Source organism: Egretta garzetta, unplaced genomic scaffold, assembly GCF_000687185.1.
Source record: "Egretta garzetta isolate BGI_Z169 unplaced genomic scaffold, ASM68718v1 scaffold204, whole genome shotgun sequence".
Lineage (NCBI taxonomy): Eukaryota > Metazoa > Chordata > Aves > Pelecaniformes > Ardeidae > Egretta > Egretta garzetta.
The window spans coordinates 2,988,142-3,015,868 of NW_009259424.1; the positions used below are offsets into that span (position 1 = coordinate 2,988,142).

At 37.4% G+C, this 27,727-nt stretch overlaps 1 protein-coding gene across 1 annotated transcript; it reads left to right on the forward strand.

Annotated features, from left to right (window-relative positions):
• RTKN2 (rhotekin 2) lies at positions 1-27,727 on the forward strand. The gene is made up of 11 exons (XM_009637006.2): positions 1-194; positions 2,278-2,336; positions 5,948-6,001; positions 6,929-7,046; positions 8,660-8,860; positions 13,595-13,689; positions 15,221-15,327; positions 16,368-16,499; positions 23,370-23,535; positions 25,525-25,632; positions 27,139-27,727. Exons 1-11 carry the CDS (start codon positions 34-36, stop codon positions 27,690-27,692), a joined length of 1,755 nt encoding a protein of 584 aa, XP_009635301.1. The 5' UTR covers positions 1-33; the 3' UTR covers positions 27,693-27,727.

Consider the following 27,727-nt stretch of genomic DNA (forward strand, 5'->3'; position numbering starts at 1 on the left):
GACATCCGGGAGAAGATTGACTTTGAAATCCGCATGCGAGAAGGCATCTGTAAGCTACTTGCAGTGAGCACACAGAAAGACCAACTTTTGCAAGCAGTTAAAAACCTGATGGTTTGCAATGCTCGTATACTTGCGTACAGGACAGAGCTACGGAACCAAAAAGAAGAGCTAGTCTCGTGCAGAACTGAAGAGCAGTGAGTAGCAGCTCAAATTCAAACAGAGCATTATGAATCAGGCTTTTGCTTATGTGAATTCTTATCAGCCTGTCTAGGAAAGCAGACTTAAACCCTTCCTTCTGTCTTCCCCCATACAAACATACATTACTTTACAGAAACAGTCCAATGTCTTCTTTTTACTTTAAGAAATTAAATACAAGTCATATTTTTCTGGGTAGATTTTATTGCTGACATTAAACTAGAATTTGGCATCTGAATACAAGGTAACATAATAGACATATTTTCTTGATTACCTTAACATATGAAAAGATACCTAAACAAGTCTGAAGGAACAAAACAAAACTACCCGAATCAGAATACACCTATTTCTACTTTTCATTCTCTCTATTGTTATTAAGGTCCCTTTAATGATGGAATCATCATGGTTAATTGATACCCTCTGCTGGCCATTTTTGTTTACTACAGCAAAGTAATAAAAAACCACAACAATAAAAATATGAAGAAAAATCAGTTCAGTTGAAAATTTTCTCATGTTATAACTCTTGAATGAACTAAAGTATACATGGTTTATTTGAATAATGTTATAATTTTTTGCCTAATGGAATATATTTTGGGTGCAATGTTGAGAATCCTGGTGCAGAGACACTGTTGCTCTCAGGTTATTCCTTTAATGAAATATTATATTGCAATTTAGCATAGAAGCTCTGTGAGTACATGCTTAGCTCCAGTTAATTCTATCTATAGGAACAGCCCTGTTACTTTTTGCTTTCAGAAATCTGGTCTTATAGGAGAAATTCACTGAAGGAAAGAATTGCATTTTCTGACTACATCAACTATTATCGTGACAGCTGATTTTGAAAGCTAACACTTCTAACTTGTGGTACTCTGCAATTACTGCAGTTGTATTGCTTTTTCCTACTAAGATGAAGAGCTTTATAGTGATTTATCTTTTATTTATGTTTTAATGATGCAATAATATTGAGTATGCTGATGTTATCAAGTCCTGGTCTGATGTTAGTGAGTACAGAACGGTGATGGCACATGTCTCGGACAGGGCAGAGGTACTTGGAGGTATAGCTGAACAGCTGTATTGTTTTCTTACAATCATAGTCAGCAGTATTGTTTACCTGATTTGTGCCTCTCGTGCATTGCTTAGAGTTCTGTCTTCAGTGACAATTCAAAGGACCCTGTGAGGTCATTGAGATCACACGATCACATGATCTTGAGGTCGCAAGACATGTGTGTATAGAGTTATTTCTCTACCATTTAAATCATATCTTTGATAGTTGACAATGCATTTGTAGTTCTTTCAGTATTTGCTCAAGATTGGAATTTGGTTAAAGCTTAATCCAGCTAAAATGATGATGGCTGAGAGAGAAAATTCTAGGGTTTTAAGTGAATTTTGTCCCTGTTTCTTGTGACGTGGGTCCATAATCTGAGGGTTGTGAAGATATTGTAACTGCCTCTAGAAGTCAGGGTATTGGTAGCAGCTAGAGATTTTCATTTCACTTTATTTGGTGAGAAGTCAGGAGCAGTGGCAGATAGGAGAGCGCTGTATTGATACTCATTATTTACAGATTGTTTTGATTCAATTTAAGGTCGACCTTGAGTTCTACACTCTGGCTACTTAGCAAACTGCCTGCATATAAAATCACAATATTAACAATGCAACACTTTGTAATTGATCTCTATTAATAGAGAAGGAGGCAACTCTTAAGCAATAACAGAACTGATAAATTAAGTTGCTTATTCATTGATGTGTACAGAAGGGAAAAGTTGATAATGTATTTGACTCTGTTGGCACTGGAAAAGACAAGGAAGATGAATCTACTTGTCTTTTAATATCCAGGTTAAATAAGCTTTGGAGTAAAATCTTCTAGGGAATTAAGAAAATTGATGGTGTACCTTCCTTCCAGATTATCCTCAAGAATCTAATGACTCATATCTTAAACCAGAGATACCAAATTTAACTTTAAAGAAAGACATTTGAAATGAGCTATAATATGAAAACCCCAACGCTTTTTAATGTTTAAAGGGTTGAGTTTTAGAAGTCTAAATGCACAGATCTCGAACCTCATTTTTCTTTCCTTCTTTTTGGCAGGTCTTCAGAAAACGGGACAAAAGACCGGGTGGCATGCAGAGCAAAGGTTGCTATATCAGGTAAGCGGCTGGGTAGTCAATTATAGGAGCTAGTTGGCTGGACAGTAACTTGCAATACAAATTGTACAAACAAGATGGTATTTTTAAAGTGTTCTGTGTGTGATTCAGGGGCATAAATCCTCTTGTGCTTCAAGGGGACTTGTGCTTTTAAGTCGTACGCTTCTAGTAGAAGGGTGATGAGCACATGGTTCAGTAATGTTTCCTGCCAGCACAGCTGTTTGCAGAATGTGTATCTGTCTTTCCTCCTTATGGTAGTTGGATGAAAGCATCTGTTTGCCTGTCTGTGCTGTGGTTGCACCTTTCGTCAGATTCATAGAATTATCTGCAGTGAAGACTTTAGGATCATATAATACACTTGTTATCTTTAGAAAAATCAGAATTGTGTAAGGACTCTCATGAAAAATTTGTTTAGAATATGAAACATTTAGCTAGTTTCTTTTGATGGGACAAGAGAATAGAAGGGTGAAATACACCACTTCCTGTTATGTGCCATCTGTTAATGATCCTGTCCTGTTACTAACATAGTGGTTCTCAAACTAGAGGTTATCATTCTTGGAAGTATGGCATAGATCGAGGCGAAGAAGATGAAGAGGCATCAACTCCCTCATGGTGAACTCAAGTCTGTGAGAGCTGGGATGCTGCCATGCCTCGCCCCTCTTCAGATACTCATGTCAGGAAGCCTAGCCAGGTCCAGTTTACAGCAGGAAAGCCTAAATGTTCTTCTTGGCCTCTGCTGAGAGATTTATGCTTTCTATAGATCATCTGTTATTAACTCGTTATTTTCCACTGTGTGCCTGAGAAGCAGAGAACTGGGGTACATGAGAAGTAATTGTGGGGACAGGCTTGTTTGTGCTTGGCAAGGGCAGGAGCCTCTGGACAAGATGCATTATTGGGAGATCCTGAGATGACATTAATACATGCCTCCCGGGTTCCTCCTTGCGTTGTCCTCTGAGCCATTACCCTGTGTCCATTTAGCATGCCAGATCAGGTCCTGTCTGCTTCTGCAGCTTGAGTATCATCACATCCTTAATGTCCCATTGTTCTTCTTGCCCTGTATTTCCCAGTCCTTGTGTAGCACATTGGGCATGTCACATTTCTTCTCTCTTGTATGCCAACCTTCAGTGGATTTGCAGCTATAGTCGCCCTGCGTGTTTGGGAGGCACATGTGCCTTGTTGAGAATGCAGTTGCAAATACAGGCAGTGTGAATCAGGAGATGTCGTGACTGAATTGTCTGGGAAGGGTTGGAAATGAGGAGTGAGTGGTAGCCCATGTAATACAAGTGGGCATGTAATTTAAGAATTGAAGATACGGAACAGATTTTTTTAGGGGAAAGTAATCCATCCACTTATAAATATATTAGTGTATCATATGGTTAGTACATGCCAGAAGCTTAGACTATTACCAAAAAAAAGTGCGATCATGTGGCCAACACCAAAAGTTCAGGAACAGCTATGCAGGAGTACTGAGAAGTATACTCCTACAGAAAGCAACTGCATGCCAGATACTGTGTGGGGAGCGCATTCCTTAATCCACAGATTTTCACACTTCTATTATTTTTACTTTTTATCCCCCCCATGTGTGTGAATAAATAATGTAATTCATGTTATCTTCTCAATTCTTTTGTCAGAAGACAATGCATTAAATGTTGATCAAAAAGCGTAATCAAAATTTAAACTAATTTTATTAAGGAATCATTGGCTTTAAATCTGATTAATTGTAGTGCTTGAATATATCCAATTTGAATGCACATGGATTTACAGCTAATGGTAACTGAAATTAAGGTGTGTGAAAATTGATCTTTGTTTTTGATAAATGGCAGGTCTTTCAATCCAAGAATGAATTGAAAACTGATTTACAAGTATCATGTTAAACTTGTTCAAGCGATTGACTATCTATATCCTGATGATTTTCTGACTAAGGTGTAAATTTTTCAGCCAGCGTGATATTGAATGTGGCATGCAGAAGTAATCTTTAATCTAGTACTCTAATTGTTAACAAGACGTATTGAGCGCATTAGAATTGTCATTTAGAGTTACAATAAAAGCCTTTTTTTCATCTTTAAATGTTGCAAACTCTGTTTTCACATATTTATGTATATTTAATACCTTGGTCTTTTAGAAACTTTCTGTGCTTTGTCTCTGACAGAGATAAATATGTAAATTTTTTTAAAGTTTGGGAGAGACTTTTGTAACTGTTTTTACGAAACTGTTTCTATTTCCTTATTTTAAAAAACTATTTTTAGGAATGTCTACTATGCAAATGCATCTTTAGAAGTGAGAGGCAGTTTCAGAATGTGGTGACCTACTGATTTTTAGGAAGTTGTGGGTAGTCTAGTGCCAGCTATATACTGGCAGTTCACTGTTGAAACTTCATTAGTTATAAAGAACACTTAAATAGATGAATTTGCAAATTTCAAAATTGAAATAGCATGTATAATAAGATGTGCCATAATACAATAAAAATTAACTTAAATTTAAATTTTTTATTTAATATAACTAATGAAACAGAGTGACTATATGTGGTTTCACTTAAATCAACAAGTTTTGTGGGTAAAAAACCCTGTAGGAATGCATGACGATCTGTTGCCAAAATACCACTACTTATTTGCACCTTATCATACTATGTGTGGATTTTTCCATCAGCCTCATATGAAGATCAACACTGGAGTCAGCAATGCTGCTTTATAATAACACTGAAGATATTTATCAAAAGATAATTGAGCTAGTGCTGTTCACTGCTGCCATCATGTGTCACTTAATATATTGCATATACTTTTAAACAGCAGTGTTGTACTTAAACCAACTTTGGATTTATGAAGCGCCCACTGCCTTTGTCTTTTAACAAGGGACTAATAAAAAACATTACGTCTAATCTTAAGTCCTTGAAACTGGAGGCAAATGATACTCAGAACTGTGTTGGATTGAGTAGATAAACTGGAAAATTTGTTGAAGACAATACTCTCCTAATATTAAAATGATAGACATGACTTAACGTAATAGTTCTGTAATTGCCTCTCTACTATGGTTCTGATGCAGAAGGATATTTTTGAGGTTAAAAAAAAAAAAAATTTCTAAACTCTTTTTATGCCAGCTAAGACAATTCTAACTGGGAATATGATTACAAGTGATATTTTCTCTGTGGTTAGCAAAACAAGACTTAAGTCTTTGCAGTATAAGTATCCCAGTCATTTCCATTAAAACAGGAAGTTTTTCTTCTAGCAGTTGGATGAGTGGTTTCTAGCACAAGCAGAGTTTTGGTTTACATCTGTGCATAATAATGGGCTCAGCCTCTGAGTTCTGAGAATACCTCTCGGAACTACGTTACACAGCCACTCTGAAATGTTACTTCAGGTCCTTTCAACTGAGAGTTAAAGCATTCTTTATCCTAGAATAATTTATAAAAGAAAATGACGCTTCAAATTGAACTAATTGATGAATTTTCTTTTGAGCTGGATAATAAAATTTAAATAGTTACGCTGTTCATTGGGTAGAAGGTCCCATTACCTCCAGAGCATTAGGAAAAGAAACAAGAAACTTTTTGTAATTTGTTTTGATCACAGATCTACAGTATTGGCCATAACATAATTTCCCTACTTTTTTCTTCCCTTCAGATATTCGAATACCATTAATGTGGAAAGGCTCTGATCACTTCAGCAATAAAGAAAGTATGTAACATGTAATGAACTACTGTGATAAGCCATTGCTTATGCCTGTAAATTTAAACTGGACGGGGAAGTCCATACTCATTTCAATCCCTTCTTTGACCTTTCAGTAGGTCCGTAATTTACTCTGTTTGTTGCGTAGCTGCTCTTAACTTGCCTTTGTTGGTTGTAGCAAGCTGAGTTAGTTCAAAGTCCTGTAGTTCTGTATATTTAAACCCCAGTCTCTAAGAAGTCCTTCTGAGGAGAAATTCCAGAGGTAGTAACAGAAAAGTGTTGTTATTAAATGGATAGCTGAGAAAATTCTCATTAAACATGTTGTTCCATGTCTTGTCGACACTTGAGAGAGTATATTGGAGGCTGTTTCCAGTGAGAAATTTTAAATGAAAGTTGTCTGTTGGTGTTGAGTGGATTATTGGATAGTCTTCAAGTACATGCATTTTGCTGTGTCATGGAGATTAACCCTAAATCTGTTCCAGCTGTCACCTGGCATTGATTTCACTTTGATTTTCAATGGGGTCAGAGAGGCTAAGCATGGCAAAATAGTCTAATCCTATATAGTACATTCATAAAATGAGATGGGCTTTGGATCAAATATTTGGGTTTTTTTCTTAAAATCAATTTATTAAACAAAATTGCATTTTTACTAACATTTCTGAAGTTGCTATCGCAAACTACCCCTGATTATTGGAGAAAAAAAAAAGTAGAGCAGGGGTAGGAATTCTTCCCTCTGTGAATGTTGTTCGACCTATAACAGCAACTTTGATAGTTCAATTATCATATAATCCTATGATATAAAATTTATGGTGGGAATACTTTCAGGGCAATTCCTTAGAGGTCCAAATTACCATTTCTTCTACTTTTGTCTACTGGAAACATTTAGTATTGTGATGTGTAATATGGCTAATAAAACATTTCTTTGGCTCTCTTCAGAATCACAGCGCTATGCAGTTTTTTGTTTGTTCAGAATGGGAGCTGAGGTTTTTGACACAGAGGTGGCTATCGTGGATAAAGCAATAACAGATATCTGTTTTGAAAATGTAACCATATTGTGAGTATAATTTATTTCTGTTGAATGAAGTGCAAATATTGCTGTTTTCTTTTGAAATTGGATATGATTATGAGTAAGGTTGCCCACAAAAAAATTTAGTGGATTTCAGCCAAAGGAATCAATAGAGGTCCTGTTAATTTCAGTGGATGGTGGATCCCCACCTCTGGCAGGTTGGTTTTTATGTACAAAACGATGCTAGCTGTAGATGTGCTACTTGAATTGTACTTTTCATTTTTGCCATGCTGAAGCATTTTTTCTTTATATAAAGAGAAAAACAAGCTTGTACCTCTAGGACAGAATTAAATTAATACTAAAACCTGAAAGTATTATAAATGTATAGACATGAATGTTGCACCCAGTGTTTATTATTCTGTACAGCAGGCTATGGTCTCTTTTGATGTTCCTCTCAGTCACAGTTCCCTTAAAACCAGACTTTCTTTTCAACACCTCATGCTTTGTTACACCTATATGAGCATATGCTACAGCAACAGTCCTTACAGCTGAAGAATACTAGACAGGAAATTGTTCACTTATCTTTAAAAGTAACCTGGAAAAGAGTAGAAGGGTGTTCTTATGTACTTTTTTGTTCCTTTATAATTTTTAACAGTCCTGAGAGGCACTTCATTTCCCCCACCCCCCTGCTTTATTTTTTATATTTGCAATTTAGATTCAGTCTCCTAAGGAAGACTGACTGGACAGCTAGAACTACAGAAAACTTGAAATCAAGCTCCTGAAAACTGAGTGGTTGAGAGAGTGGATCTTTAAATCTGATTTTAAACTCTCTTAAACACCTGTTCAAGCTAATAGTGGGGGCAAAGATTTAAATCCGCTTCTTCAAAGATATGAGACTTGACCATTATAATTTTCTGTGATATACTGCGACAAAAGCACAAAAGTTACTCTAATTTGCCTTGTGTCCCCTGAGACAAAGAATGACTTTTTAGAAAAGCCTTTGGGATGATTTCGTTATGGGCATGTGTGTAATGACATGATTTGTACCTGAAAGACGAGGTTAGGCTTCTGGTTTGATGACTAAGCTTGAGAACATGAGAATTGGTGAAACTGAAAACAGAGAAAGCATAGGCTGTGGACAGAAGAATGCAGCAGTAGGTAGTTAAGCTATGAATGGCAAATTTTGTTGATTCTAAGTGAGATAAGGTTTTTTTTTTCAGTAATGTGAAGGGGATGGGGTGCAACTAAGATACCTTTAAAACAGTTCAATCTGTTTTAGAACCATAGGCATGGATAGGTTTTCAATCATGTGATTTTTTGCGTAACAGTAGAGGGCAGATTTAAGTGTGTTTGAATGTCTTGCCTGTGTATTTCCATAACACCATTTTTTTTCCCGGCTTTTAACCTAAACGTTGAATTTCCTGTTTGCAATTGTTTATGGTTAATTATAACATCCATCCCATGACTTCAACACTAAGTTACTTCTGTGTACTCTAGTCTTTAATTCCATATTAATGCATGTCTTCGCCTGAATCTGATGGCATTCCTTCCCTTGATTAGAAATATATGTTATTTAATATACGTAGTAGCAGCAGCATTCCTTGGCTGCAATACTCGGTTTGTTAACAAATGCTCTGAAATTTTCTCCTCCTCCCCTTCAGTGATGAAGCAAGACCAGATTTCCAGGTGAAGGTTGAAGTGTATAGTTGCTGTACAGAGGAGTCTTTATATGTAACAAACACTCCTAAGAAACTAGCAAAGAAGCTTAAAACATCCCTCAGCAAAGCTACTGGGAAGAAACTCAAAGCTGCGCTGGAAGAAGACAGCACTGAATCCCTTTTGCCCCCTGACCCGGTCATCCAGTAAGCCATATATATTGATAATCTGGTTTTATCATTTTAAAAATAGAAATGTGCCAAATATATTGTACATGTTTGGAAAATTGCCAAGAAAGTGATTATTTCTGTACTTACCCAAGTGAAAAAAAATTTACATTTTAAATAGGAAATGAGAAAGTAGGTGTGAATTGCAACCATGTTACTCAGCCTTGGGGCCTGGTTCTGATCTTGAAACACATGAGTAGGCTTTATCTTTCTGCTATACAGCTACCTCGTAAATGCAATGCTATTTGCAAACTCTGTAATATTTTTAGTTTGATCTCTGGAGGAAATCAAGCTTGTGTGATCAGTCTGTCTATCCCTCTGTCCATCTACCTCTTCTTCCCCCCCTTTCCCATTTACTCCCTCCACCATATTATTTTTGCACCTAGCCAGTTTTGCTTGTAACTTTTACACATATCTACCTGTCTGTCAAATATAAGTTGTGTGAAATAAAGAAGTGTGGTACATAGACAGGAGAAACCTCTCTTGTACACTCTCCCCTTACTGAAGCGGACCGAGGTGTTTGTTATTCCTGGGGTGTGTGCTGTGTGCATGGGGGCCATCCCACTTGCTGGCTTTTCAGTAAAACTGGGGCCAGTCAAAGGCACTTTACAGTTACAAGCTGCTGAACAGGAGTTTTCTTAATTTACTTTAGCACAGAATGTTTTAAAATGACTTACTGTTTTTCAGTGTCCATAGAAATAAATGCTGTTCCCAGTAATTTACCTGTTCCCTTTTAAAAACGTTCTTAAGTCTTTCATGCATTTTTAATGAAGTTAACTGCCTACTAATATTTCCCAGCTACTTTAATTTCGCTGGTATTTAAGCAGGCCAAGTACCCAAATTGCAAATACTAATAATATTGATTTTTTTTTTTTTTTAAGAAAGCAATTTTTTTCAAGGAATTACTTTTTTTTTTTTTTTTTTGGTGGCTGAAAACTTAAGAATCAATGCCTAATTCTTGCCAGGTGTTGAGTGTAGTTTCAGTGTAGTCTCTTTGCCTGGATTTTAAAAGGAAACGTTCAAGCATATTCTGTCTTTGTCAAACTGATATTGCTGTATACTGATATTACTGTTTCAATCAAAAATACACATCCAAGAGATCTTGCCCACAGAGCGAAGCAAATTTTATCATTAACTTTCCAGTGTGCTCCACCTAATGACAATCTATCTTTCAATCTGCATCATCTCAGGTGGCTGTGCTTTCCACAAGCTCCAGTTGGGCGATGACACACTATCATTAGGTACAGTTTGCTTCAGATATAACCACTAGCTTATTTGCTGGCCATATTCTCTTGAATACAGAATGCCTGTTTTTTAAGGAAGAAACATTGGTAGACAATCTGAACAGCTGCCTCCTCCCTTGGGTTTTGCTTTTGGTTTCTCAGTTGTAATTGTATTTTGCTTTCTTCCATCTTAAAGTTTGTTGTTTCTACTGTAAATAATCATCTCATGGTGACTGTTACATTCTTAACAGCGTTAAATGAACAATAATGTGTTTAATGATGGCTTTGCTAGGTAAGTAAAAAAGATTCTTGGAAAGAAATGGGTTATTATAGGCAGAAAATAAATTAATTTTTTCTTATAGGCTCCCCTTAGGATTTATGTTAGTAAGACCTTGGTATGTAGCCCTTGTAGAGGGGAAGAGATTGCAAGCTTACAAGAGATCTTTCAAGTATTCCCAGAGAATCTTACCAGTCCAGCAGGTGAAATTAAACTGCAACAAAAAGGGGAACTTTCTGTATTATAGGAACATCTTTTCTCTGTAGATTTCACTTGCACAGGCCTTTTTCTTTTCAAAGCACACATGGGACAAAGTTCTCAGTTTTCCAAAAAACTCTCTGATCCCTCTGTGTTGAACTCCTTGGCTCAGAAATCTCCCTGGTTAGTGAGGAAACTGTCAGCCTTGTAACTTTCTGCAAAAGCTTAGTGACAAAGTGCTTTGAGTGGTTGCTTAGGTTGGTTAACTTCAGTTATACAGATATTCTTTCTACTATTAATTGTCTCTCTTTTCATTTCTATACAGTCTGCCTGTTTAATTTTTCTATTCTAGCTTTAATTTTTTTATTTTTTGCTTTTTACATTTGTCGTAGAAGGAAAATGTTTAGTGCAGTTATACTATTGAATTTCAGAGTAACTAGGTTTGTATTTGGATAAATCACTGGAGAGACCCCCTGAAGTGCATGTTTATTCACTTGCAGCACTGACCTACACATGGACTTGTTTTTATTGCCTTTTATGTATTGTCCTCCACTGGGCAGGAGGCACAGCTTTGGTGTCCTATGTTTGAATTGGCAAATTCATAGTGGGATTTTGCTAGAAGTGCATAGTCTAATCTAATGGCCTCACTTTATGGTTGGATTCCTTTTAGTACCTGAAGGTTGCATTTGGTTTTACCTTCTATTATTTAAGATCAGATCGAAAGGTGAACATATTAGATTTTTTTCTTTTTTGACTTACAAATCCTCCACTCTGTATACGTGGATGAGTGAACTAAGATTGGGTTTTCTAACATTGGAATTAATACTCAGGAACAGATTCTGGAATCTGAGATGCATTCATTAATATGCATCGATAGAAAGGATGATAGAGTTGCACCTTCCCACGCTAGTGTCTGTGTGGCAACTTTGGTGCCTCTGTCTCTTGATCAGTAAACAGATTTAAGAACGAGCCTTTGCCACAGGCATGTTATGGAGATGAGCCGATTTTTTTTTTTTTTTTTTGAATAAAGTTATTACATGGAAAAATACTATAGATATGCAAAGTACTGAATGAGATGCAGCAGTTAGGTTATTCTTTGTTATACAAAGAAACTGCCATTTAAGGCAGTTAGCTAATTCTGTGAAATGTAGAGGCAAATGTAGTCAACAATCCTGATTAGCCAGTTAAATTTGAAAAATATTTGCAGATAAAACTTTTCTGAATTATATTGCAGCTGGCTGAAAGGAATGACTGTTATATTTTAGAACGAAAATGTTACTGTGAAGCATATTTTAAAAGTGAAGTAGCTATTTTTTTTGGCAAGGTTGTTGTGGTAATTAGTCATGCTTTAGAAAAAAAGTAACTTTAAAATCAGCACAGAAGTTTTATCTGTGAGAAGAAACTGAACTTTTTGGTACAGTTTAAATAGAATTGTAATGTATTGCTCAACTGCAGGGCAAAACATAATCAGTGGAGAATCTTTTGTTAGGGAACTGTCTTGTGGGGAGTATATACAAATGCTGATGAGTTTTTGTGCAGATTGCCCTCTTGAAACGTTTCACAGCAGTGGTTCTTCGCCCAGAATGTTATATCGTATTTAATTTTCTCTTTATTCCCTTGAGATAGATATGTAACAGACCTCCCTGCTAACAAACTTGCTACTTTTCCTCCTCCACTTTCATTAGGGTTAGGGCTAGGGCCTTGTTCCTCTGCAGGGCCAAAGATTTTAAAACCGTGTGTTCCTGCTGTGCTATGAGGAAAAATAACATTTGAGAAATATTATGATAGAAAACTATTTTTTAGTGATGTTAGTTCAGTAGTGTCTTCTCACCTTTTACACCACTGAGCTATCTTATGCTGTACTGAAGATATTTTAAGGATCTTATTCTAGATCCTGTTAGGGAGAGTAGTTACTGATTTTTGAGGGGTTTGTTTTCTTGTGAACTTTGTTTAAACTGCCATTTGCCAGGTGGAATTCTTACTGCGTTGCTGGACTGTAAGTCTGTTACTCGGTCTGAAGAGTATTTGGGGGAAAAGGTTAAACATGTACCAAATTTATACTGGTTTATTCCAAGAATTGCATTCCACATGCACTGTGCTGAATTGTAAATGTGATTTTTTTCCCTAGGCAAAATCCAAACCAAAGATATAACATTCTGAAACCTGTAAGCACAATAAGTGAAAGAGTCCTTTATGCTACAAAACTGACTGTAGGATTTCTGCACCGATTTCTGCATGCAAAGAATCAAGCTATTAGACACTATTAAAAAATACATATATGAACAACTGTTTCATAAAGTGCAGTCTACGCCAGCAAAGCAAAAGAGCAGAGCAACATGGAGGAGCAGTATAAAGGCTTTTAATTTTTAACCTGTATTTTCAGATAAAGTTTGTCACCAGTTTTTCTATTAACTATAGCAATTTTTTGAACCTATTACCAAATCTAGTTGATATAGGCCTAGGAATAAATGCTGTGAAACTATTGAAAGTACTTGGTGTCTGACTAGAGAAGAGGGATGCTTTTAACCTCCTCAGGGTGCAAAATGGTTGGAAAGCACAGCCTTTACACCGTGGTTTGGCCATCACTGGCTCAGCAGTAATCTTGAGCCCAGCTTGTAGGCAGTGGCCACTCAAGTCTCCTGACTGGCAGGTTCAAGAGAGGTGGCTATGGAAAAGGCCACCTGATGGGACCTCGTGGTGTTGGCCTGGACAGCAGGGCCTGGAGGTTGTGGGGTGGGAGGGAACTGGAGGAATTGCAATGGGTTGATACAGGAGGGTAAGGCTTTAGGAAGCAGATGAAGAGACCACGGGTCAACCATGGTTGGCTTACAAGGAAAACCAGAGATATGGGAGTTCTGTTGGGAGGAGGTTGAGGGGTGGCAATCTGGTGCCTTGCACCTTGGTGTTCCCTTGTATCCAAATGTGTTATTTCGGGCATGTCTAGGCTCTCTTTAATTACTGTCTGAGCAATGTGAAGCAGAAATGTCTTAAACATGCCTTTTCTTTCACATTTAGTGGAGCAAAGTACAGTTTGCTAGCGTATACCACTTTGGGGCTGGAGAGTGCTGAGGACAATTTCAGGACCCACAACCTTACCATTACAGGAAATGGTAAGTACATATGGTACCAATTTAAGGAAATAAAAAACCAGTAACATTTTGCTTTTCTCTCTCTTGTAAACTAAAGAGCTTAAAGAGATTATTTTTCTTGATTCTTAATATAGAACAACTTTAATAAAATATTTAACGGCTCTAAAACAGGCATCTGTACACAGCTGAATAAACTATAAGTTGAGTAAAATTTCAAGTCCAGATGAAAATTTAATTCTTTTGGGAGTTTTTTCTGTCATTTGCATCTTGGTCTTATGTGAGTTGTAGCTATATACAAATAATTTCCCCTTCCTTACAACCAAGGAAGGGTATCAGAATGAAGAACAGCTTTTTCCTCTGTAGTCAGAAGGAAAGTAGAAAAATAGCTTCAGTTCAGCTAGGTTGTTTCAGGCCCAGATTTAGCACAGGACATAAGCATGTGTGCTTGCAATTTAGGCTGGTTGCTGTACTTCAGCTCTGGGACAGCACAAGTTGGCAGCAGTCAACCTAGATGCTAACACAGGGACTTTGACTGCTCTGCAGCTGAAGGTAATGTTTTAAGTAGCACGAGTACAGGTTTTGATACTTCATCCATTATTTCCTGAAAGCATAACCCCTCACATAAGCCCCCCTCTAATTGTTAACTTAAGACATGGGACGCTGTAGCTTCTGAGAACTTTATCTTTTACTTAGGTAAACTTGACCTCAAAGAGAATTTCATTCTTTACACTTCATTAATTCTGAATAAGTACAGATTTGAAGATTTATGGGGCATTTGTTTCTTGCGGGCTGGATGAATAATTCTGAGTATCTTTGATATTTGTAAGCCTTTATTTAGTACTTTATACTCTTTCTTCTTCAAATTCCTTTTTCTGTCATTAATTTACATAACTTAGTCTGGTGAGAAATGACATACCTGGATATGTTGGTTCATTACAATCATTTCTAAAACATGACCGAAGAGAGAGTCATGTCAATGGAACGTTGTATTACCTGCTTTTAATTACAGAAGAGAGAGCCTATTACGTAGCAGAGCTGAGCGAGGGGGGATGTTGCAGTTCATTAGAAACTCCTTGGAATCCTAAATGCTCTTCCAGCGCTGAAGACAGAAGTCAATACAAATTCTAAGCCTTAATAAAACAATCTGAAGCAAAGTGCTCGTGTAAATGTAGCTGTGCGCCACAATGGGAGGGCTCGGGGATCCTGCTGGGATGAGATGGCCAATGTATTTATCTTTCAAAATGTTTCTAGCTGTGAAATAAGATTTAGTGCTATATTTTATGTAAGAACAACTTGTTCTTGCAGAACATCTCAATTTTTACTTGAAATTCTTTTTTGTTGTTGTTAATTAAAAAAAAAAACTTACCGAAGACTGAAAATTGGTTTCAGTCTAATCCTACAGGATGAGATAGCTTTCTTTAGATATAAAAAATGCTTATTTACATTCATGATCTTAACGTAAAAATGGATGTAGAAGGCTAAACTATATATTTAGGGCAAACGTTTGGAACTAAGTCTTTTGTCTGGTTTTTTGCCTGGACTTTTCCCCCAGAGGAATCCTCTTTTTGGCTCCCCCTGTATGGAAACATGTGTTGCCGTTTAGTTGCTCAGCCTTCCTGCATGGCTAGGGATATGATGGCAGGATTTCTTAATCAGCAGGTAAGAAGACCTTGCTTGTGTTTACATCCTCTTCTGTTAATAGCTGTCACTAAGAGTCAATTGTTAAAACACTTGCTTTTTCCTGAAGTGGTTTCTTGAGAACTGTTATTTTTTTTTACCTGTTCTACCTAGAGCAAGGGGGAAAATTCCCTTTCACAGCTGCATTTATGAGCAGTATCTTCAGCGGCTAAGCGTCAAGAAATAAATGTTTCCTTGGCATGCTTATCAATGAAATGATTCAGGCTGTTACATAAGATCAAGTATAGTTGTTGTTTCAGAATCGGTTTAGGCTAGTACTTGACGGCAGCAGTCCTTATAATCCTGTGGCTCTCATCCCTGTACATACCTCATTGTGCTAGCACAAGAGTTCATCTCACAGCATGGTGAATTTGACTGGTGAACCGAGCCATGTTTAAACTCATCCCTTCAAAAATGATTCATGTGAACTCAGTTTACTTCTCTGTTTTGGTTCATTGCACAACTAGGCAAACGAGGTGATAGCAGAGGGCCAGAGGGGCTGGGTCATTTGTCAAGAGTGCTGAATTACAGGCTTTAAACTGGTTGTGAAACTACAATGCATTTATGAAAGCTGTTGAGAAAATTCGTTTGAGAAAGTGGAAATTCTAGACAAACATCTTTGCTTGACCTTTGTTGAACGTACTGTGTATTTCCAAAGTGAGATACTCTTATTGTGTTATTTCTCTTATTGTGTAATTACTGTAGCAATAAAGGGGGTTTCTTTCTTACAATGGACACCAGTTCTAGATTTCATTCTGTGTGTGTGAACCTGCAGATTCTGTATTTTGAGTGTCATAAGACAATAAATGTGCAAAAACTGTAAAACACCAGAAGACATTTAAAGTATTGCTAACATTTCAAAAATCTGTGACTCTGAAGTGTTCTGCAACACAAAGTCTTTGTTTTAGGAAAGAATTCAGTGTGGCTAAGTTTTGATCACACAGGGCTGATCTGTGTATACTTTGTAATATGCTCTTAATTTGTAGGTTGTCTGGCAATTTCTAACTATTTCTTCCCTTTAGCAAATGATAGGAAGTGTAACTAGCTGGAGGAGGCTGTATTGCGTACTAAGAGGTGGCAAGCTCTCTTGTTATTACTCTCCAGAAGAAATTGAGGCTAAACTGGAGCCAGCATTGACAGTTTCCATCAACAAGGTAAAATTGGTTATATAGAGGTTTTTTTGTTTATTCTGGGGGAGTTTGGTTTTGTCTGAAGACATACCTACACCCATTTGGGCTTGAAGCTGCTGGTATGCAGAATGCTTTATAGGTAGCATGTGGGTGGGATATGCTTCAGTGAAATTTGCAGTCACTGAATTTTTTTAGCAAGGACATTACATTTCTTAGCTGTGGACGTAAGTTCCTTCTATGGTTAACATAGAGGTAAAAAGGAGGATGTTTTTCTTTAGGAAAAGTGATAACTAGTTATATGACAGTTCCATAAGACAGCCCTTGGAAATGTATTGCTTACAGACCCTTGGCAGTGCTCTGGTAGACTTTTGTCTTCAGCAAGGTGAAATTTTAACAAAAGCTTTTTTGTTGTTGTGTGTTATTTGGCCACAGTCTTAATTAGAAGGAGAGCTGGAAAATTGTTCAAAATATTTTAGTGCCTTAAAATAAGCTGCTTTTCTTAATACTGGTTTTGTACAGCGCACAGTAACTTTGGAAGTTCTGTTCTCTAGGATGACATTTTTGCTGCTTTTTGTATCCTGATTCGAAAGGCTGGGTTTAAAACTTAAAATGTTACTTACTATTTGGCTAAAGAAACATTAAATATTGAATTTGAAGTAAGTAGTCAAGTGTTCAATTTAGGAATGTTATTGGAAGGACCTTCTAGAATGGCAAGCATTAAAGTGAAGAAACACTTTCAAAAACTGTTTTTGGTGCAGTCATCAAGAGTTAATATCATGTAAGGATGAGCAGAGGAATTTAATGTTATTTGCAATTGATGTAGCTAGATTCATCTTACATAAGTAAATAGACCCATTTGGAAACTGTGTTAAGCAAAGATCGATCTGGATTCTGCTGCTGTACTACTTGGATGCTTGATGCCAACACTAATTCTGAAAGAAGGATTCCTCCAGTCCAGTTGCTTGTTCTGGCTGCTGTGCTGCTTTATGCCAGGGCAGGCATTAGGGTTGCTGACTGATGAGTTGGACAAGGAAACTGGTGTGGGTTAAAATTAGCTCATTTGGGGGGAAGGAGGAGAGTTGGTTTCAACTGTTGTTCCCTTTTATAAATTCTCCTATCCGGTTCACTACATGGCTACACAAATGCTTGTGTGGCACAAGGCAAGACTACAATTGGGAATGTGTAGGGACATCGAGTAATAAAGAACTGCTGCTTATAACAGCAGTATCAGCTTGTGGTAGCTTTAAAGTTTCTGGAAAACAGGACTGCATTCTCACCTGGAGTGAGACTTGTATGTAAACCAAACATTTGAACTAGGGGTGACCTGTTTGTGCTAGGACTTCTTTTTTAATGTGCTAAGATTTAAATTGATTCCTTAACTAAAAACACCTTTCTGCTAGTGTCGTATCTTTTAACAAAGCCATTTTTTCTTCCAATTGTTCAGGCATTTACTTTAAATAAGTATTTAGAATGTGATATTTAAGCAGGTTCACTTGCTTACCTCTTCAGTCTCTTTTAATTGCACCAGTCACCCTTTGCCATAATTCTGCTTTCCAGCTGTTCACAATATCAGTTAAGAAATGGCAAACTTCAGTAAATTAGAAAATGACTAAATCCATATTCTAAAATGTGACAGTAATAGTTTTGAAAATTATCTATCAGGCTACCCCAAATCTTTCCTTGGAGGTCTCTGGGTCTGTATCCTACTTTTGCTTTTCTTTTTTAAATAACCATACTAAGGTATTTTGCTCCTCCAAGTTACCAAAACACTTAGAACCTAAAATCCAGCTTAATAAGCCTTTGCTGGGAGACTGTCTGTATGTTTGCAGAGTATCCTTAAAGCTAACATGTAGAAGGTACATAAATCATGTATCTTATACCATTTTACAAAAACCTCAGACTGTTGGAGAATATGACTGTGAATCTTTCTTCAATTTAATTAAAACCAGAAAAAAAATTGCAATTTAAAATATATTTGGGTACTTCACTACTTAAACAGTTTCTCTTGAAAATAATTTAATGCCTGCAGATATTTTTTGTTTCCTCTGTTATGAAATTTCTCTTACGGATTAAATGAAATCAAACTAATCATATGGGCTTGTCTGCTACATGTTGTTATAGAAACAGCAATATCAAAATGAAAGTTGAGATTGAATATCAACTTTAGACGTTCTAACTAAAATCTCTTCTGGTTGCATATGTGGCATTTTCATTTGTAATGTGAAGCTGATCCTTTACATGTAATTGAAAAATACTTTCTCAAAAGTAATGAAATCATCTGGATTTATGAGAAACTGTCTGGAAAATATTCACACTGATAGCCTTATTTTCCATTCCCTTTTGAATCGAGACTTGAAGAAGCCATTAAGACCAGCAAAGTCATTACTTCAACTTCAGATGACTTCACTGCTACTGCTGTTGAGCAAGAATGGTTCTGCAGTTCCTATTATGCAAGTGCTACTATTATTGTTCCAGCTAAATGTGATTATAACATATTATATTGCACAACTAAGTAGGAAAAGAGAAATTATATTTTCTGTAGCAAAGAAAATTTGCTGGAATCCAATTTGAACAAGAAATAATCCTTACGGGCCAGTTCCTGAATTTTTTTCAAGTTTTCTTTAGTTTGAAATGAATAATAAAGGCCTTGCCTATGCCCGATAATTTAGCAAATTGGTACATGTGCCAGCAGTTCACGTTAGTTGCTCAGTATTTGGAATACATATCCTATTGTGTCCTGGGCACAGATTATAAAACTTTTTTTGTGCGATGTGTGCCTGAAGCTTGAGGAATTCTGGGACATTGCTTTGAATTAACATAGGCCCGTGATTTCTGTCCTGGCATATTCTGCCAGTGCAGTCTTTGGTCTGGTCCCACACTGTGTGGCAGCCCCAGGGATAGCTCTGTGCTCATGCTAATTGTTGAGATGAAGAGGATGAGGAACAAAAAGTGTTTCCAGCAATGGACTTAGGGTTCATAGATTGGGTTGCTAAACAGTGTAGCAGGAGTGAAAAGATGAAATCAAGCTGGCATTTCTTGCAGACTGTTGCCTTGAGTGACAGTTCTTGGTGGAACATCTCTTCTGGGCTAGGGCAGGTAGGGAATTCACTGGAGAATGTAGTGATGGCTGCAGCAGCATAACTTTAGGGGAACGATGCAGTATTTCTAGGAAACCAGGGAGTTCACCCTTGGTCTGGAGCAGGATATCAATATGAGTTCTTGACAATGTAAACATTTAGGGAGACAGCAATATGAGCAATATTCTCTGCATCAGAGAACTCCAGCAGTGGTGAAATGAGAGCAGCCCTGAAAATGTGTTTTTTTGTAGTAAGGTCTTTGTCCACTGGTTGACTTAGACAAGCCTTCATACATGGGAAAATATTTTGGAAAAGCATAGACTAGTTAAATGCCTCCAAATATCTGGTATCTCACACCAGATGGCTCAGTTTAGTCCTGCAATTGCTTGAAAGAGATTGTGGATGCGGGCTGGAGAAGCAGATATAATACCCAGATCCCACATGGTGGACCTTGTAACACATGTGCTCAAATTGAGTGGTTTGGAAACGATGCCTTCTGGCTCCCTGGTGCTCCGCAGAATGCTGGCTAGTCATAGAATGCCATCTCCTCTGGTTTTTAGCTGCTGCTTTGCTCCGAAGATAGCTAAAATGGCACAGAAATCCTAATATTGCTCTTCCATGTTATACTTAGACATTGTACTTACCATCCAGTGACCATGGGGTTATGTTAATACAAGTTCACAAAACAATGAAGATGAAAGAAGAAAATATTCATAGCTGATCTGGTGAAGAGAGTCTTGTGCATTAATGTGTTTGAAAGCCATCATTTTAAATTTAGCCATATTTCCCTGCTTGCCTAAAGCAAACCCCATGGAAATTGTTAACATTACAGCAGAAACCAACACAGGAACAGATTACATTTTGTTTCCAGTGTTGCGTTGTTATTTCTTGGTTTATTCCTTGGTACTAAAAACATGAAGGAGGTTTGTTATATGGCATTTGGTTTGTTTAAGCTTAAAATAGATAGAGAACTAGATCTTCTTAGGCTATTCAATATTTTTGTTAACAACTGCAACTTGTTTTGATGTCTTGAAATGATCTTTTATAACCAGCACTCCTCAGTGTGTGTGGATTGGCTTAGCAGGAAAGTATTGCACCTCAACAATAAATAAATTCTCTCTCTCTCCCCCTTTCTTTTCTTCCCTTGCTCTTTTGTTTTGGTTTTTTTTTTCTTCCCTTTCCTTGTTAGCTTAAAAGATGAACTTTCCAGAGAAATATTACCAGGCACAGAGATTTTTTGTTTTTTGTTTTTTTAGGGGGGGAAAAAGTATAGAGGAAGGGTCATATTTCCATTACATTAAAAAAAAAAAAAATACCATTTTTCCTTTTTAGCCTTTCCCCACCTTCAAAAAAAAAAACCAAAACAATCTTTTGTGTATAGGACGTAAGACTGGCTTCATCTTCCCCAAAAGAGTCATCTGAGTTCAAGATTCAACTCAGTTTTTCTGTTCCCGATCCACTGATTGTTTGGGTCTTTGCAATAGCTGTAGCAGAGTTGATTCAGCTGTCTCTAAGACTGCGAAAGGTTGAGCATTATTATAACATGGTACTTTAAGACACTTTTTGTTGGTGGTGTTTTGGGGGGGGGGGTTTGTTGGTTTTTTTGTTGGGTTTTTTTTTTTTTTTTTTTGATTAAGTGGATCTGGGCATGTAGTATAATTCACTCAAACTTGGTAAATTCATCAGCCCATTACTGTAATGGCATCTTAAATACGTCACTCCTTAAATACTCAAGCATCAGATATAGGTTGTTGCTTGAGGATTTATCTCTTCTGAATAATACCGTAGTGGTGGGATAAAACCTGCAGCAAACATCATTAAATAAACTTGTGTGTATAGTATGCTTGAAGTTCTTACCTGTCAAATGTTAATCTATTTGATTTAATTTTTTTTGCTGGTATCTATGGTTACCTGAGTTAATGGGATATAGAGCGCTTATGGATGAATTACTTCATCTCCTATTTTTAGACAGAAGAATTTAAATGAGCATATCCATCAGATATGCTACAAGCAGCTGTTGGTATTTCAAATGGTTACTTCGGTAATGCATTTTTTGGCTTTCTGAGTATCAGAACTAGGCTTATCCCCATGGGATCCCATGTGTAAACTTAATTTCTGTAGGTGTGTATTTGACATCTTTAGCAGATGTTTGGCATTTGGTTGAATTGTGTAAAAAGGAACACGGTTGATCTGTCCCCACTGTATTTTGAGGAATGCCCTGAGCCCACCATTGCAGTCAGATTCACTGTCCATGCAGAGGAGACGTTCAAACACAACTCCAGCTGTGGTTGTGGGCTTCCTTCAAAACCTGGGGCATCCCCCGTGCCAGGGGACATCCTTGTGCGGCACGAGAGCGATGAATGGCCTGAATGAGCAAGATGGCAGCCTCGTGCCCTGCCAGGCTCCGGGGCTGGCCACCTGTAGGGGTGCCGGCTGGGTCCCTTGCGGGGAGAATCCATCCTTGTGCGGCACGAGAGCGATGAATGGCCTGAATGAGCAAGATGGCAGCCTCGTGCCCTGCCAGGCTCCGGGGCTGGCCACCTGTAGGGGTGCCGGCTGGTTCCCTGGCGCTGAAACTCATCATCCCGTCAGGATTTGGGATTATGCTGCTCTGCTGGATGTGCCGAAAATCCTTTGAAGAGCAGTGTTGTAATAGGTCATTGCTTGTTCAGTCAGATTGAATTGTATATGCAGATATTTCTGGGGTTTCTGCTTTGACCTTTGTAAATAAAGTAATGTTAATTATTTTAATTTTTTCATCATGTTGTGATGAGCAGTAATGTTGACCAGTCGTTCTGGAAATTTTTTCAGTTGTGTTTTATCAGGCTTTAACTAAAATCTTCCAGTATTTTATATATGATTTTTTTTTTCCACTCACTTAGGCATAAGTGATTTCTTTACTGTAGTAATGCCATAACAAAGAAACTAGCTGCTATGAAAATACCACTGGATCTAGTCCAGATGGTAAAAATCAATTGAACTATGTCCCCGAACAGAAGGGGAAACCTTAGCTGTAACAATGCTGCTGCATAATCCAAGACCCTTTCTAACATTAGCTGAAGAAATTTGGTAGGCTTGTGATATACCTCTCATATATATTTTTAATTGTTTCTATGTAGCTGTCCCTAATTAAGGCAAAACTAAAATGTCTATTTAGAAATGACAAATAGAATTTTTTTTACATTAGAGCAAAATGTTTTTTCACGCTGGAAATTTGTTCTAGCAGAACTGCATGAGTAACTGCTACAAATGCTCCTTTAAATGTGGACTAGATGAGTTTCTTTTTAAATTTCCTGTCACTGCAGTATTAGCCCTTAATGTCCCGATTCACTAAGATGAACATAAAATAGATAGAAGTTTAGAATACACAGCATAAGCAATGGCCCACAGAAGTACAGTAGAAGACCCAAACAGTAGCTGTAGCAACGTGGTTGTCCAGCTGAAGAGTTCAGAGAAAAAGCTGCTTGCTGTTATTTTAGGTTATTCGCTAAACTGTGAAGGATGAGCGGTGTGAGATGAGCTGGTGAAGGCAGAGGGAGGGGAAACCTAGAACGTACGTTCTGTAATTCAGAACTAAACTGCAGTAATTCTGCTCCAGTCCCTTATTTTTCATATTTTATGCCATTTTAATAGTTTTATGAGAAAATATTTTTATAAGCAGTTCTTGACATTAGTTCCTCTTTTTTTTTAATTTAAAAATTAATCTCAATTAGATGAAAAAAGCCAAATGATACCTCCCTTACACTGTCATTGGCCATAAGGTGATGCCAGTGTGAAGCTGAAGCAATAACTCCTTACTACAGTTTGTTGTTTCTAGGAAACCAGAATTCGAGCTGTGGATAAGGACTCCAAGAGAAGAACTAAGAACTTCTCTGTTATCAACCCCGTGTCTGGAGAGGCTGTGATGCAACTTTTTGCTACTGACAGTAGGGAAGAACTTCACAGGTGGATGGAGGCTTTCTGGCAGCACTTTTACGATCAGAGTAAGTAAGCAGGCAGTGCTGGCAGCGTGCCCTCCAAGTGGGGCGTTATGCAACATCAAAGAGATCTTTGAACAATTTGAATTGGAATTGCCTCATAAGCCTTTGTTTGCAACAATGAGAAGAAAAATGTTTTTTGGGATAATATCGAGTGGTGGTCTAAACCGTTGGAAGGCAAATGTTTGACTAAACTGAAGTCCACGTGTTCAGTCTGGGTTTTTGCAGGAAACGAGAAGTGGAGTATGTCTGTCCATCTCAAGAGAGCTTGGTCTCTTTTAGCAATGTTCTAGATATTTTTTTATTTTTTTTTTTTTAAGGACTGCTAAATTCTCACCACCTCATCCTCCACTGTAGCAGGAAGAGTCTGCCTCTGTCTGGGCGTCCTACCAGTGGTGTGTTGGTTTGTGAGATTCTGCAAGTATGAAACCTTTGGGCGTGGAAGCCTTAGTGGGAAGTGGTGAGGATGCTGGATTCATCTGGGGCCTTGGCTGGGATGCAGATTCAACCAGCCCTTGCAAGTAGGCACATGTAGGTGGGATTTCCTTGCTCAGCAGTACTATGGATGAATTAAACTGTGGTTCGTTGCAATAGGGATTACTTGATTCTCTTGGTACCTCTAAGGTTTTGGTACCCCTTGTCACACGGGAATATGCTCACCTAGCCACGCTCCAATCCAGTCATGCAAATATGTGCTGCTTGCTTGAACCCAGTAAAAGCTGTACCTGAGGCTTTGTAATAGATGATATAAATGAGATGATAAATTGATACCCTGATCCTTTGGCTAACCTCTGGAACAATGCTGTTCTTAAATGGGAGAAGAAACTCATTTATTGGTGTAAAATGGTGAAACTGTATTGAAGCAGTATGCTGTGTTGCTTGTTTAACACCAAATACTTATTATAAAGAACTATATAGATTAATTTGTCTCTCTTTTTCCTCTGCTTTAGTAGTTTGACTCACAGTAGAGAAGAACTGTCAGTTATTATGCTGTCATTGACAAGGAATAGTTGGTTCCTGATAGTCATTTTTATCAGGTCAGAAAACAGAACCAGGTCAATTAATGAAATATCAATCTTTAGTCAGAGGCCACACCAATAAAATCAGTGAATTGAGGCTGTGAAAACTTGGTATTGTAGTTCGTATTTCAAGTCCTTTCTAGCTCTGATTTACAATGAGAAAAGGTTCTATCAATTAAAGAAACATGCCAAGCAAAAACTAGGGCATCCTCTTTAAATTAGCCGTAGATTGGGGTAAAAGAACTATTTCTTATTCATTATACATGGAATACCCATGGATTTTTTGAGACATTTTCCTTAGGTTCAGAAAAAATGGGTCACTTGGCATTTAAATGCCTTTTTTCTTCCCTGGTTCTAAAATTCTCTTAAAATTAATGTGCTCAGAAAACTTGGAATGATTGGTATGAACAAAGTAATTTTACTGTGTCTTGTTTTCCTTAAGGTCAAAATCTATTAATAGAAAAAGAGGTTTCCTTGTCTGCTAACGGATAAAAGGCAAGTTATCCTCTATTAGAGACAGAATGTTCCTTTACTATAACACTGTAACATAGTTGTATAACATCCAGCTTGCAGTATATTGCAGGTTGTCCCCGATAACTTCATGAATCTTCCCTAACCTTAAATTATATATATATATTTATTTTTTTTTTTTAGGATTTTTTTTTCTGAGGAATTAATACTGTGTTTGGGGATTTGAAGCAGCAAATTATGATATTCAACCTTCAGAGTATAACAGTACCGCTGGGATGCTTAAATTAAAGGTAGTAGCTTATGACCTTTGTGCTAAGAGAATGAGTACAGGCTTGAAAATACAAATGCATCCTGTTAAACCACAACAGCATTCCAGCTAAACAAAAGTAAATGCTTACTGTTTAGCATTGCTTTGGAGATAGTTTCCTAACACAACCTAATAACTTCAGTTTTTTTCAAGCTGAAGTGTTTTAAGTTCCAGTCATTGTTCTCTTTTCTCTCTCAGGCCAGTGGAAACATTGTTGTGAAGAACTTATGAAAATTAAGATTACATCACCACGGAAACCACCTTTGTTCTTGACAAAAGAAGCGACCTCTGTCTACAATGATATGAGTAAGTGGGATTTGTCTTTTCAAGTTGCAGGGTAACAGAAACAACATTGTCTGTATTCAGATGGCTTCTGGTGTTGATGTTGAACCACTAAGTTTTTCAAGGACAGTTCAGACAATGAAAGAGCAACATAATTGCATACCAAGGAGTGCATATTAAATTTGAATTTGTAATAGCACAAATAATGAATACATTTTTATACCTTGAGCCAAAAAATCTGCAATCTGAACTGTAACTAGGGAGCCCTGAACACATTCAAAAAAAAACTGTCACTAGAAATAAACATGCATTGTAAGAGTAGTATAAAGCTCAGGAAATGTTAAAGGTAAAATAGTCCAGTCTGCAAACCAATAATGTCTTTAACTAGTTGCATGAAACTAATTTGCTGTTCTTAAGGCTATTTAAAGGCTTACCTAACATAACTTACCTAATCGTTTGGTCTTTGGTAATGATGTTGAAAAATATGCTTGGAAAATCTAGCTAGCATGTATTTGAGACTTGTATTTTTACAGAGCAAAATGGTATGCAGCAGGATTATTTTAATAGTTTCATTACAGAAATAATATTTACAGACTAGAAAAAGTAGGTCACTTTGTTTTAATGGATCCGATGCAGTATTGGCTGAGAAACACTGTGCAACTATAAATGCCTGACTGCTTGCTGCTTGAGATTGGAACTGCGAAGATGTTCAAAATGCCATGTGGGTCATTGAGTTACTGTGCATCAGAGCACTGAGCAGTCGAGAGAGTCCCAGCTAAGCTATGAATGCAGAGCGGAAAGGCAGTAAATCAACTATACAGAAGTTTTACGAAGGTAACACAGTAGCATAATTCTACTGGTACTCAAGTACATCAGTGAGGAGCAGAACACAAACTCTGTTTCACTCTTAATATACCAGATTTTTTTCCTGCTTATTTGTAGTATTCGTAGGTAAAACCCTGTGTTTAAAAATATGTTGAAAATCATTAATGTGTGGCCTGCAATAGAAAAGATATTGCTGCTGTTTGAGGCTAGTGTTACTGCAGTATATATAGAAAACTCAATATGAGGGATAAGAAATGGGGCAAGACAGTCTGAAAGCACATAAAGAAAAATGATGTATGTAAAGATGTCCCATTTTCTGTAGGCTGGAAGCACAAGAATATTTAGTCATAGGCTTTTTTCATGGGCCTTCTGTGAAACAATTTTCAAAGCACTATAGAACAAAATATGTTTAATATCTAATACATACAGGTTTCCTAGTAGTACATTATTTTTTCTACTTGGAAAGAAATATCAATGCCTACCCTGTTGCCTCAGTGCCAGCTGTCACAGAAACAGTTCTCTCTTGTCACCTCAGTTTTCTCTTTGAAAGCATATATAATCTTTTCCATTTCATCCATTAATACTCTTAGTAGTAGTCCAGACTTCATGAGACATAGTTAATACAGTTTTGTAGTCTGAATCAGTAGCAGTAAAATCATTGGTAGTCTTTTAATCCGAGTTAATTGCTGTCCCTTAAAATTACAGGCATTGATTCTCCAGTGAAACATGAGGGCTTAGCTGATATCATACAGAGAAAAATCGAAGAGAGTGATGGTGAGTTCTTGCTTGGCCAGCAAAAAGAGTCTGCATCTTCCCTATGGGCTTCACTCTTTGATGGATCTCATGAGATGGTGGTTCAGAAAAACACGCATCTGGGTCCAAAAAGAGAAACTGTGAGTCCTAGTGACAGCAGAGGAAAGAAAAGAAGAGCTCCACCTCCACCCTCCGATAAGTCACCATACAGTGCAAAAGCACAGGTGAACACAGAGCAACTGGGCAAGGAAAACTGGGAGAAGTCTGACTGCACATCTGCAAGTAGTTCTTCCTTTGACTCCAAGTTATCTATGAAAATGGAGCAGTTACAGACACCCATTGCTGCTCCTCGCAAAATTGGTCCATGTAGAAAAAGCAGTTTAGCTGGCCGTGGGAATCCTGTTTTGTTGGTTAATAAGACCGAGTCTGAAACCAGACCAGTACCAACCCCTAGACAGAAATGCATCACAGAAATTCTAGACCCTAGATCATGGTTGCAGCCATAGATGTCGTAATTAGCTTAGAAGAGTCCTTGGAATTT

What these genes read in the sequence shown, in the direction of transcription:
- RTKN2 (XM_009637006.2), top strand. Translation starts at nt 34, where the DNA reads ATGCGAGAAGGCATCTGTAAGCTACTTGCAGTGAGCACACAGAAAGAC. An exon ending in TTTGAAAATGTAACCATATT is followed by an intron (nt 7,047 to 8,659) that starts GTGAGTATAATT and finishes CCTCCCCTTCAG; the next exon opens with TGATGAAGCAAGACCAGATT. An exon ending in CTCTGTCTACAATGATATGA is followed by an intron (nt 25,633 to 27,138) that starts GTAAGTGGGATT and finishes TTAAAATTACAG; the next exon opens with GCATTGATTCTCCAGTGAAA.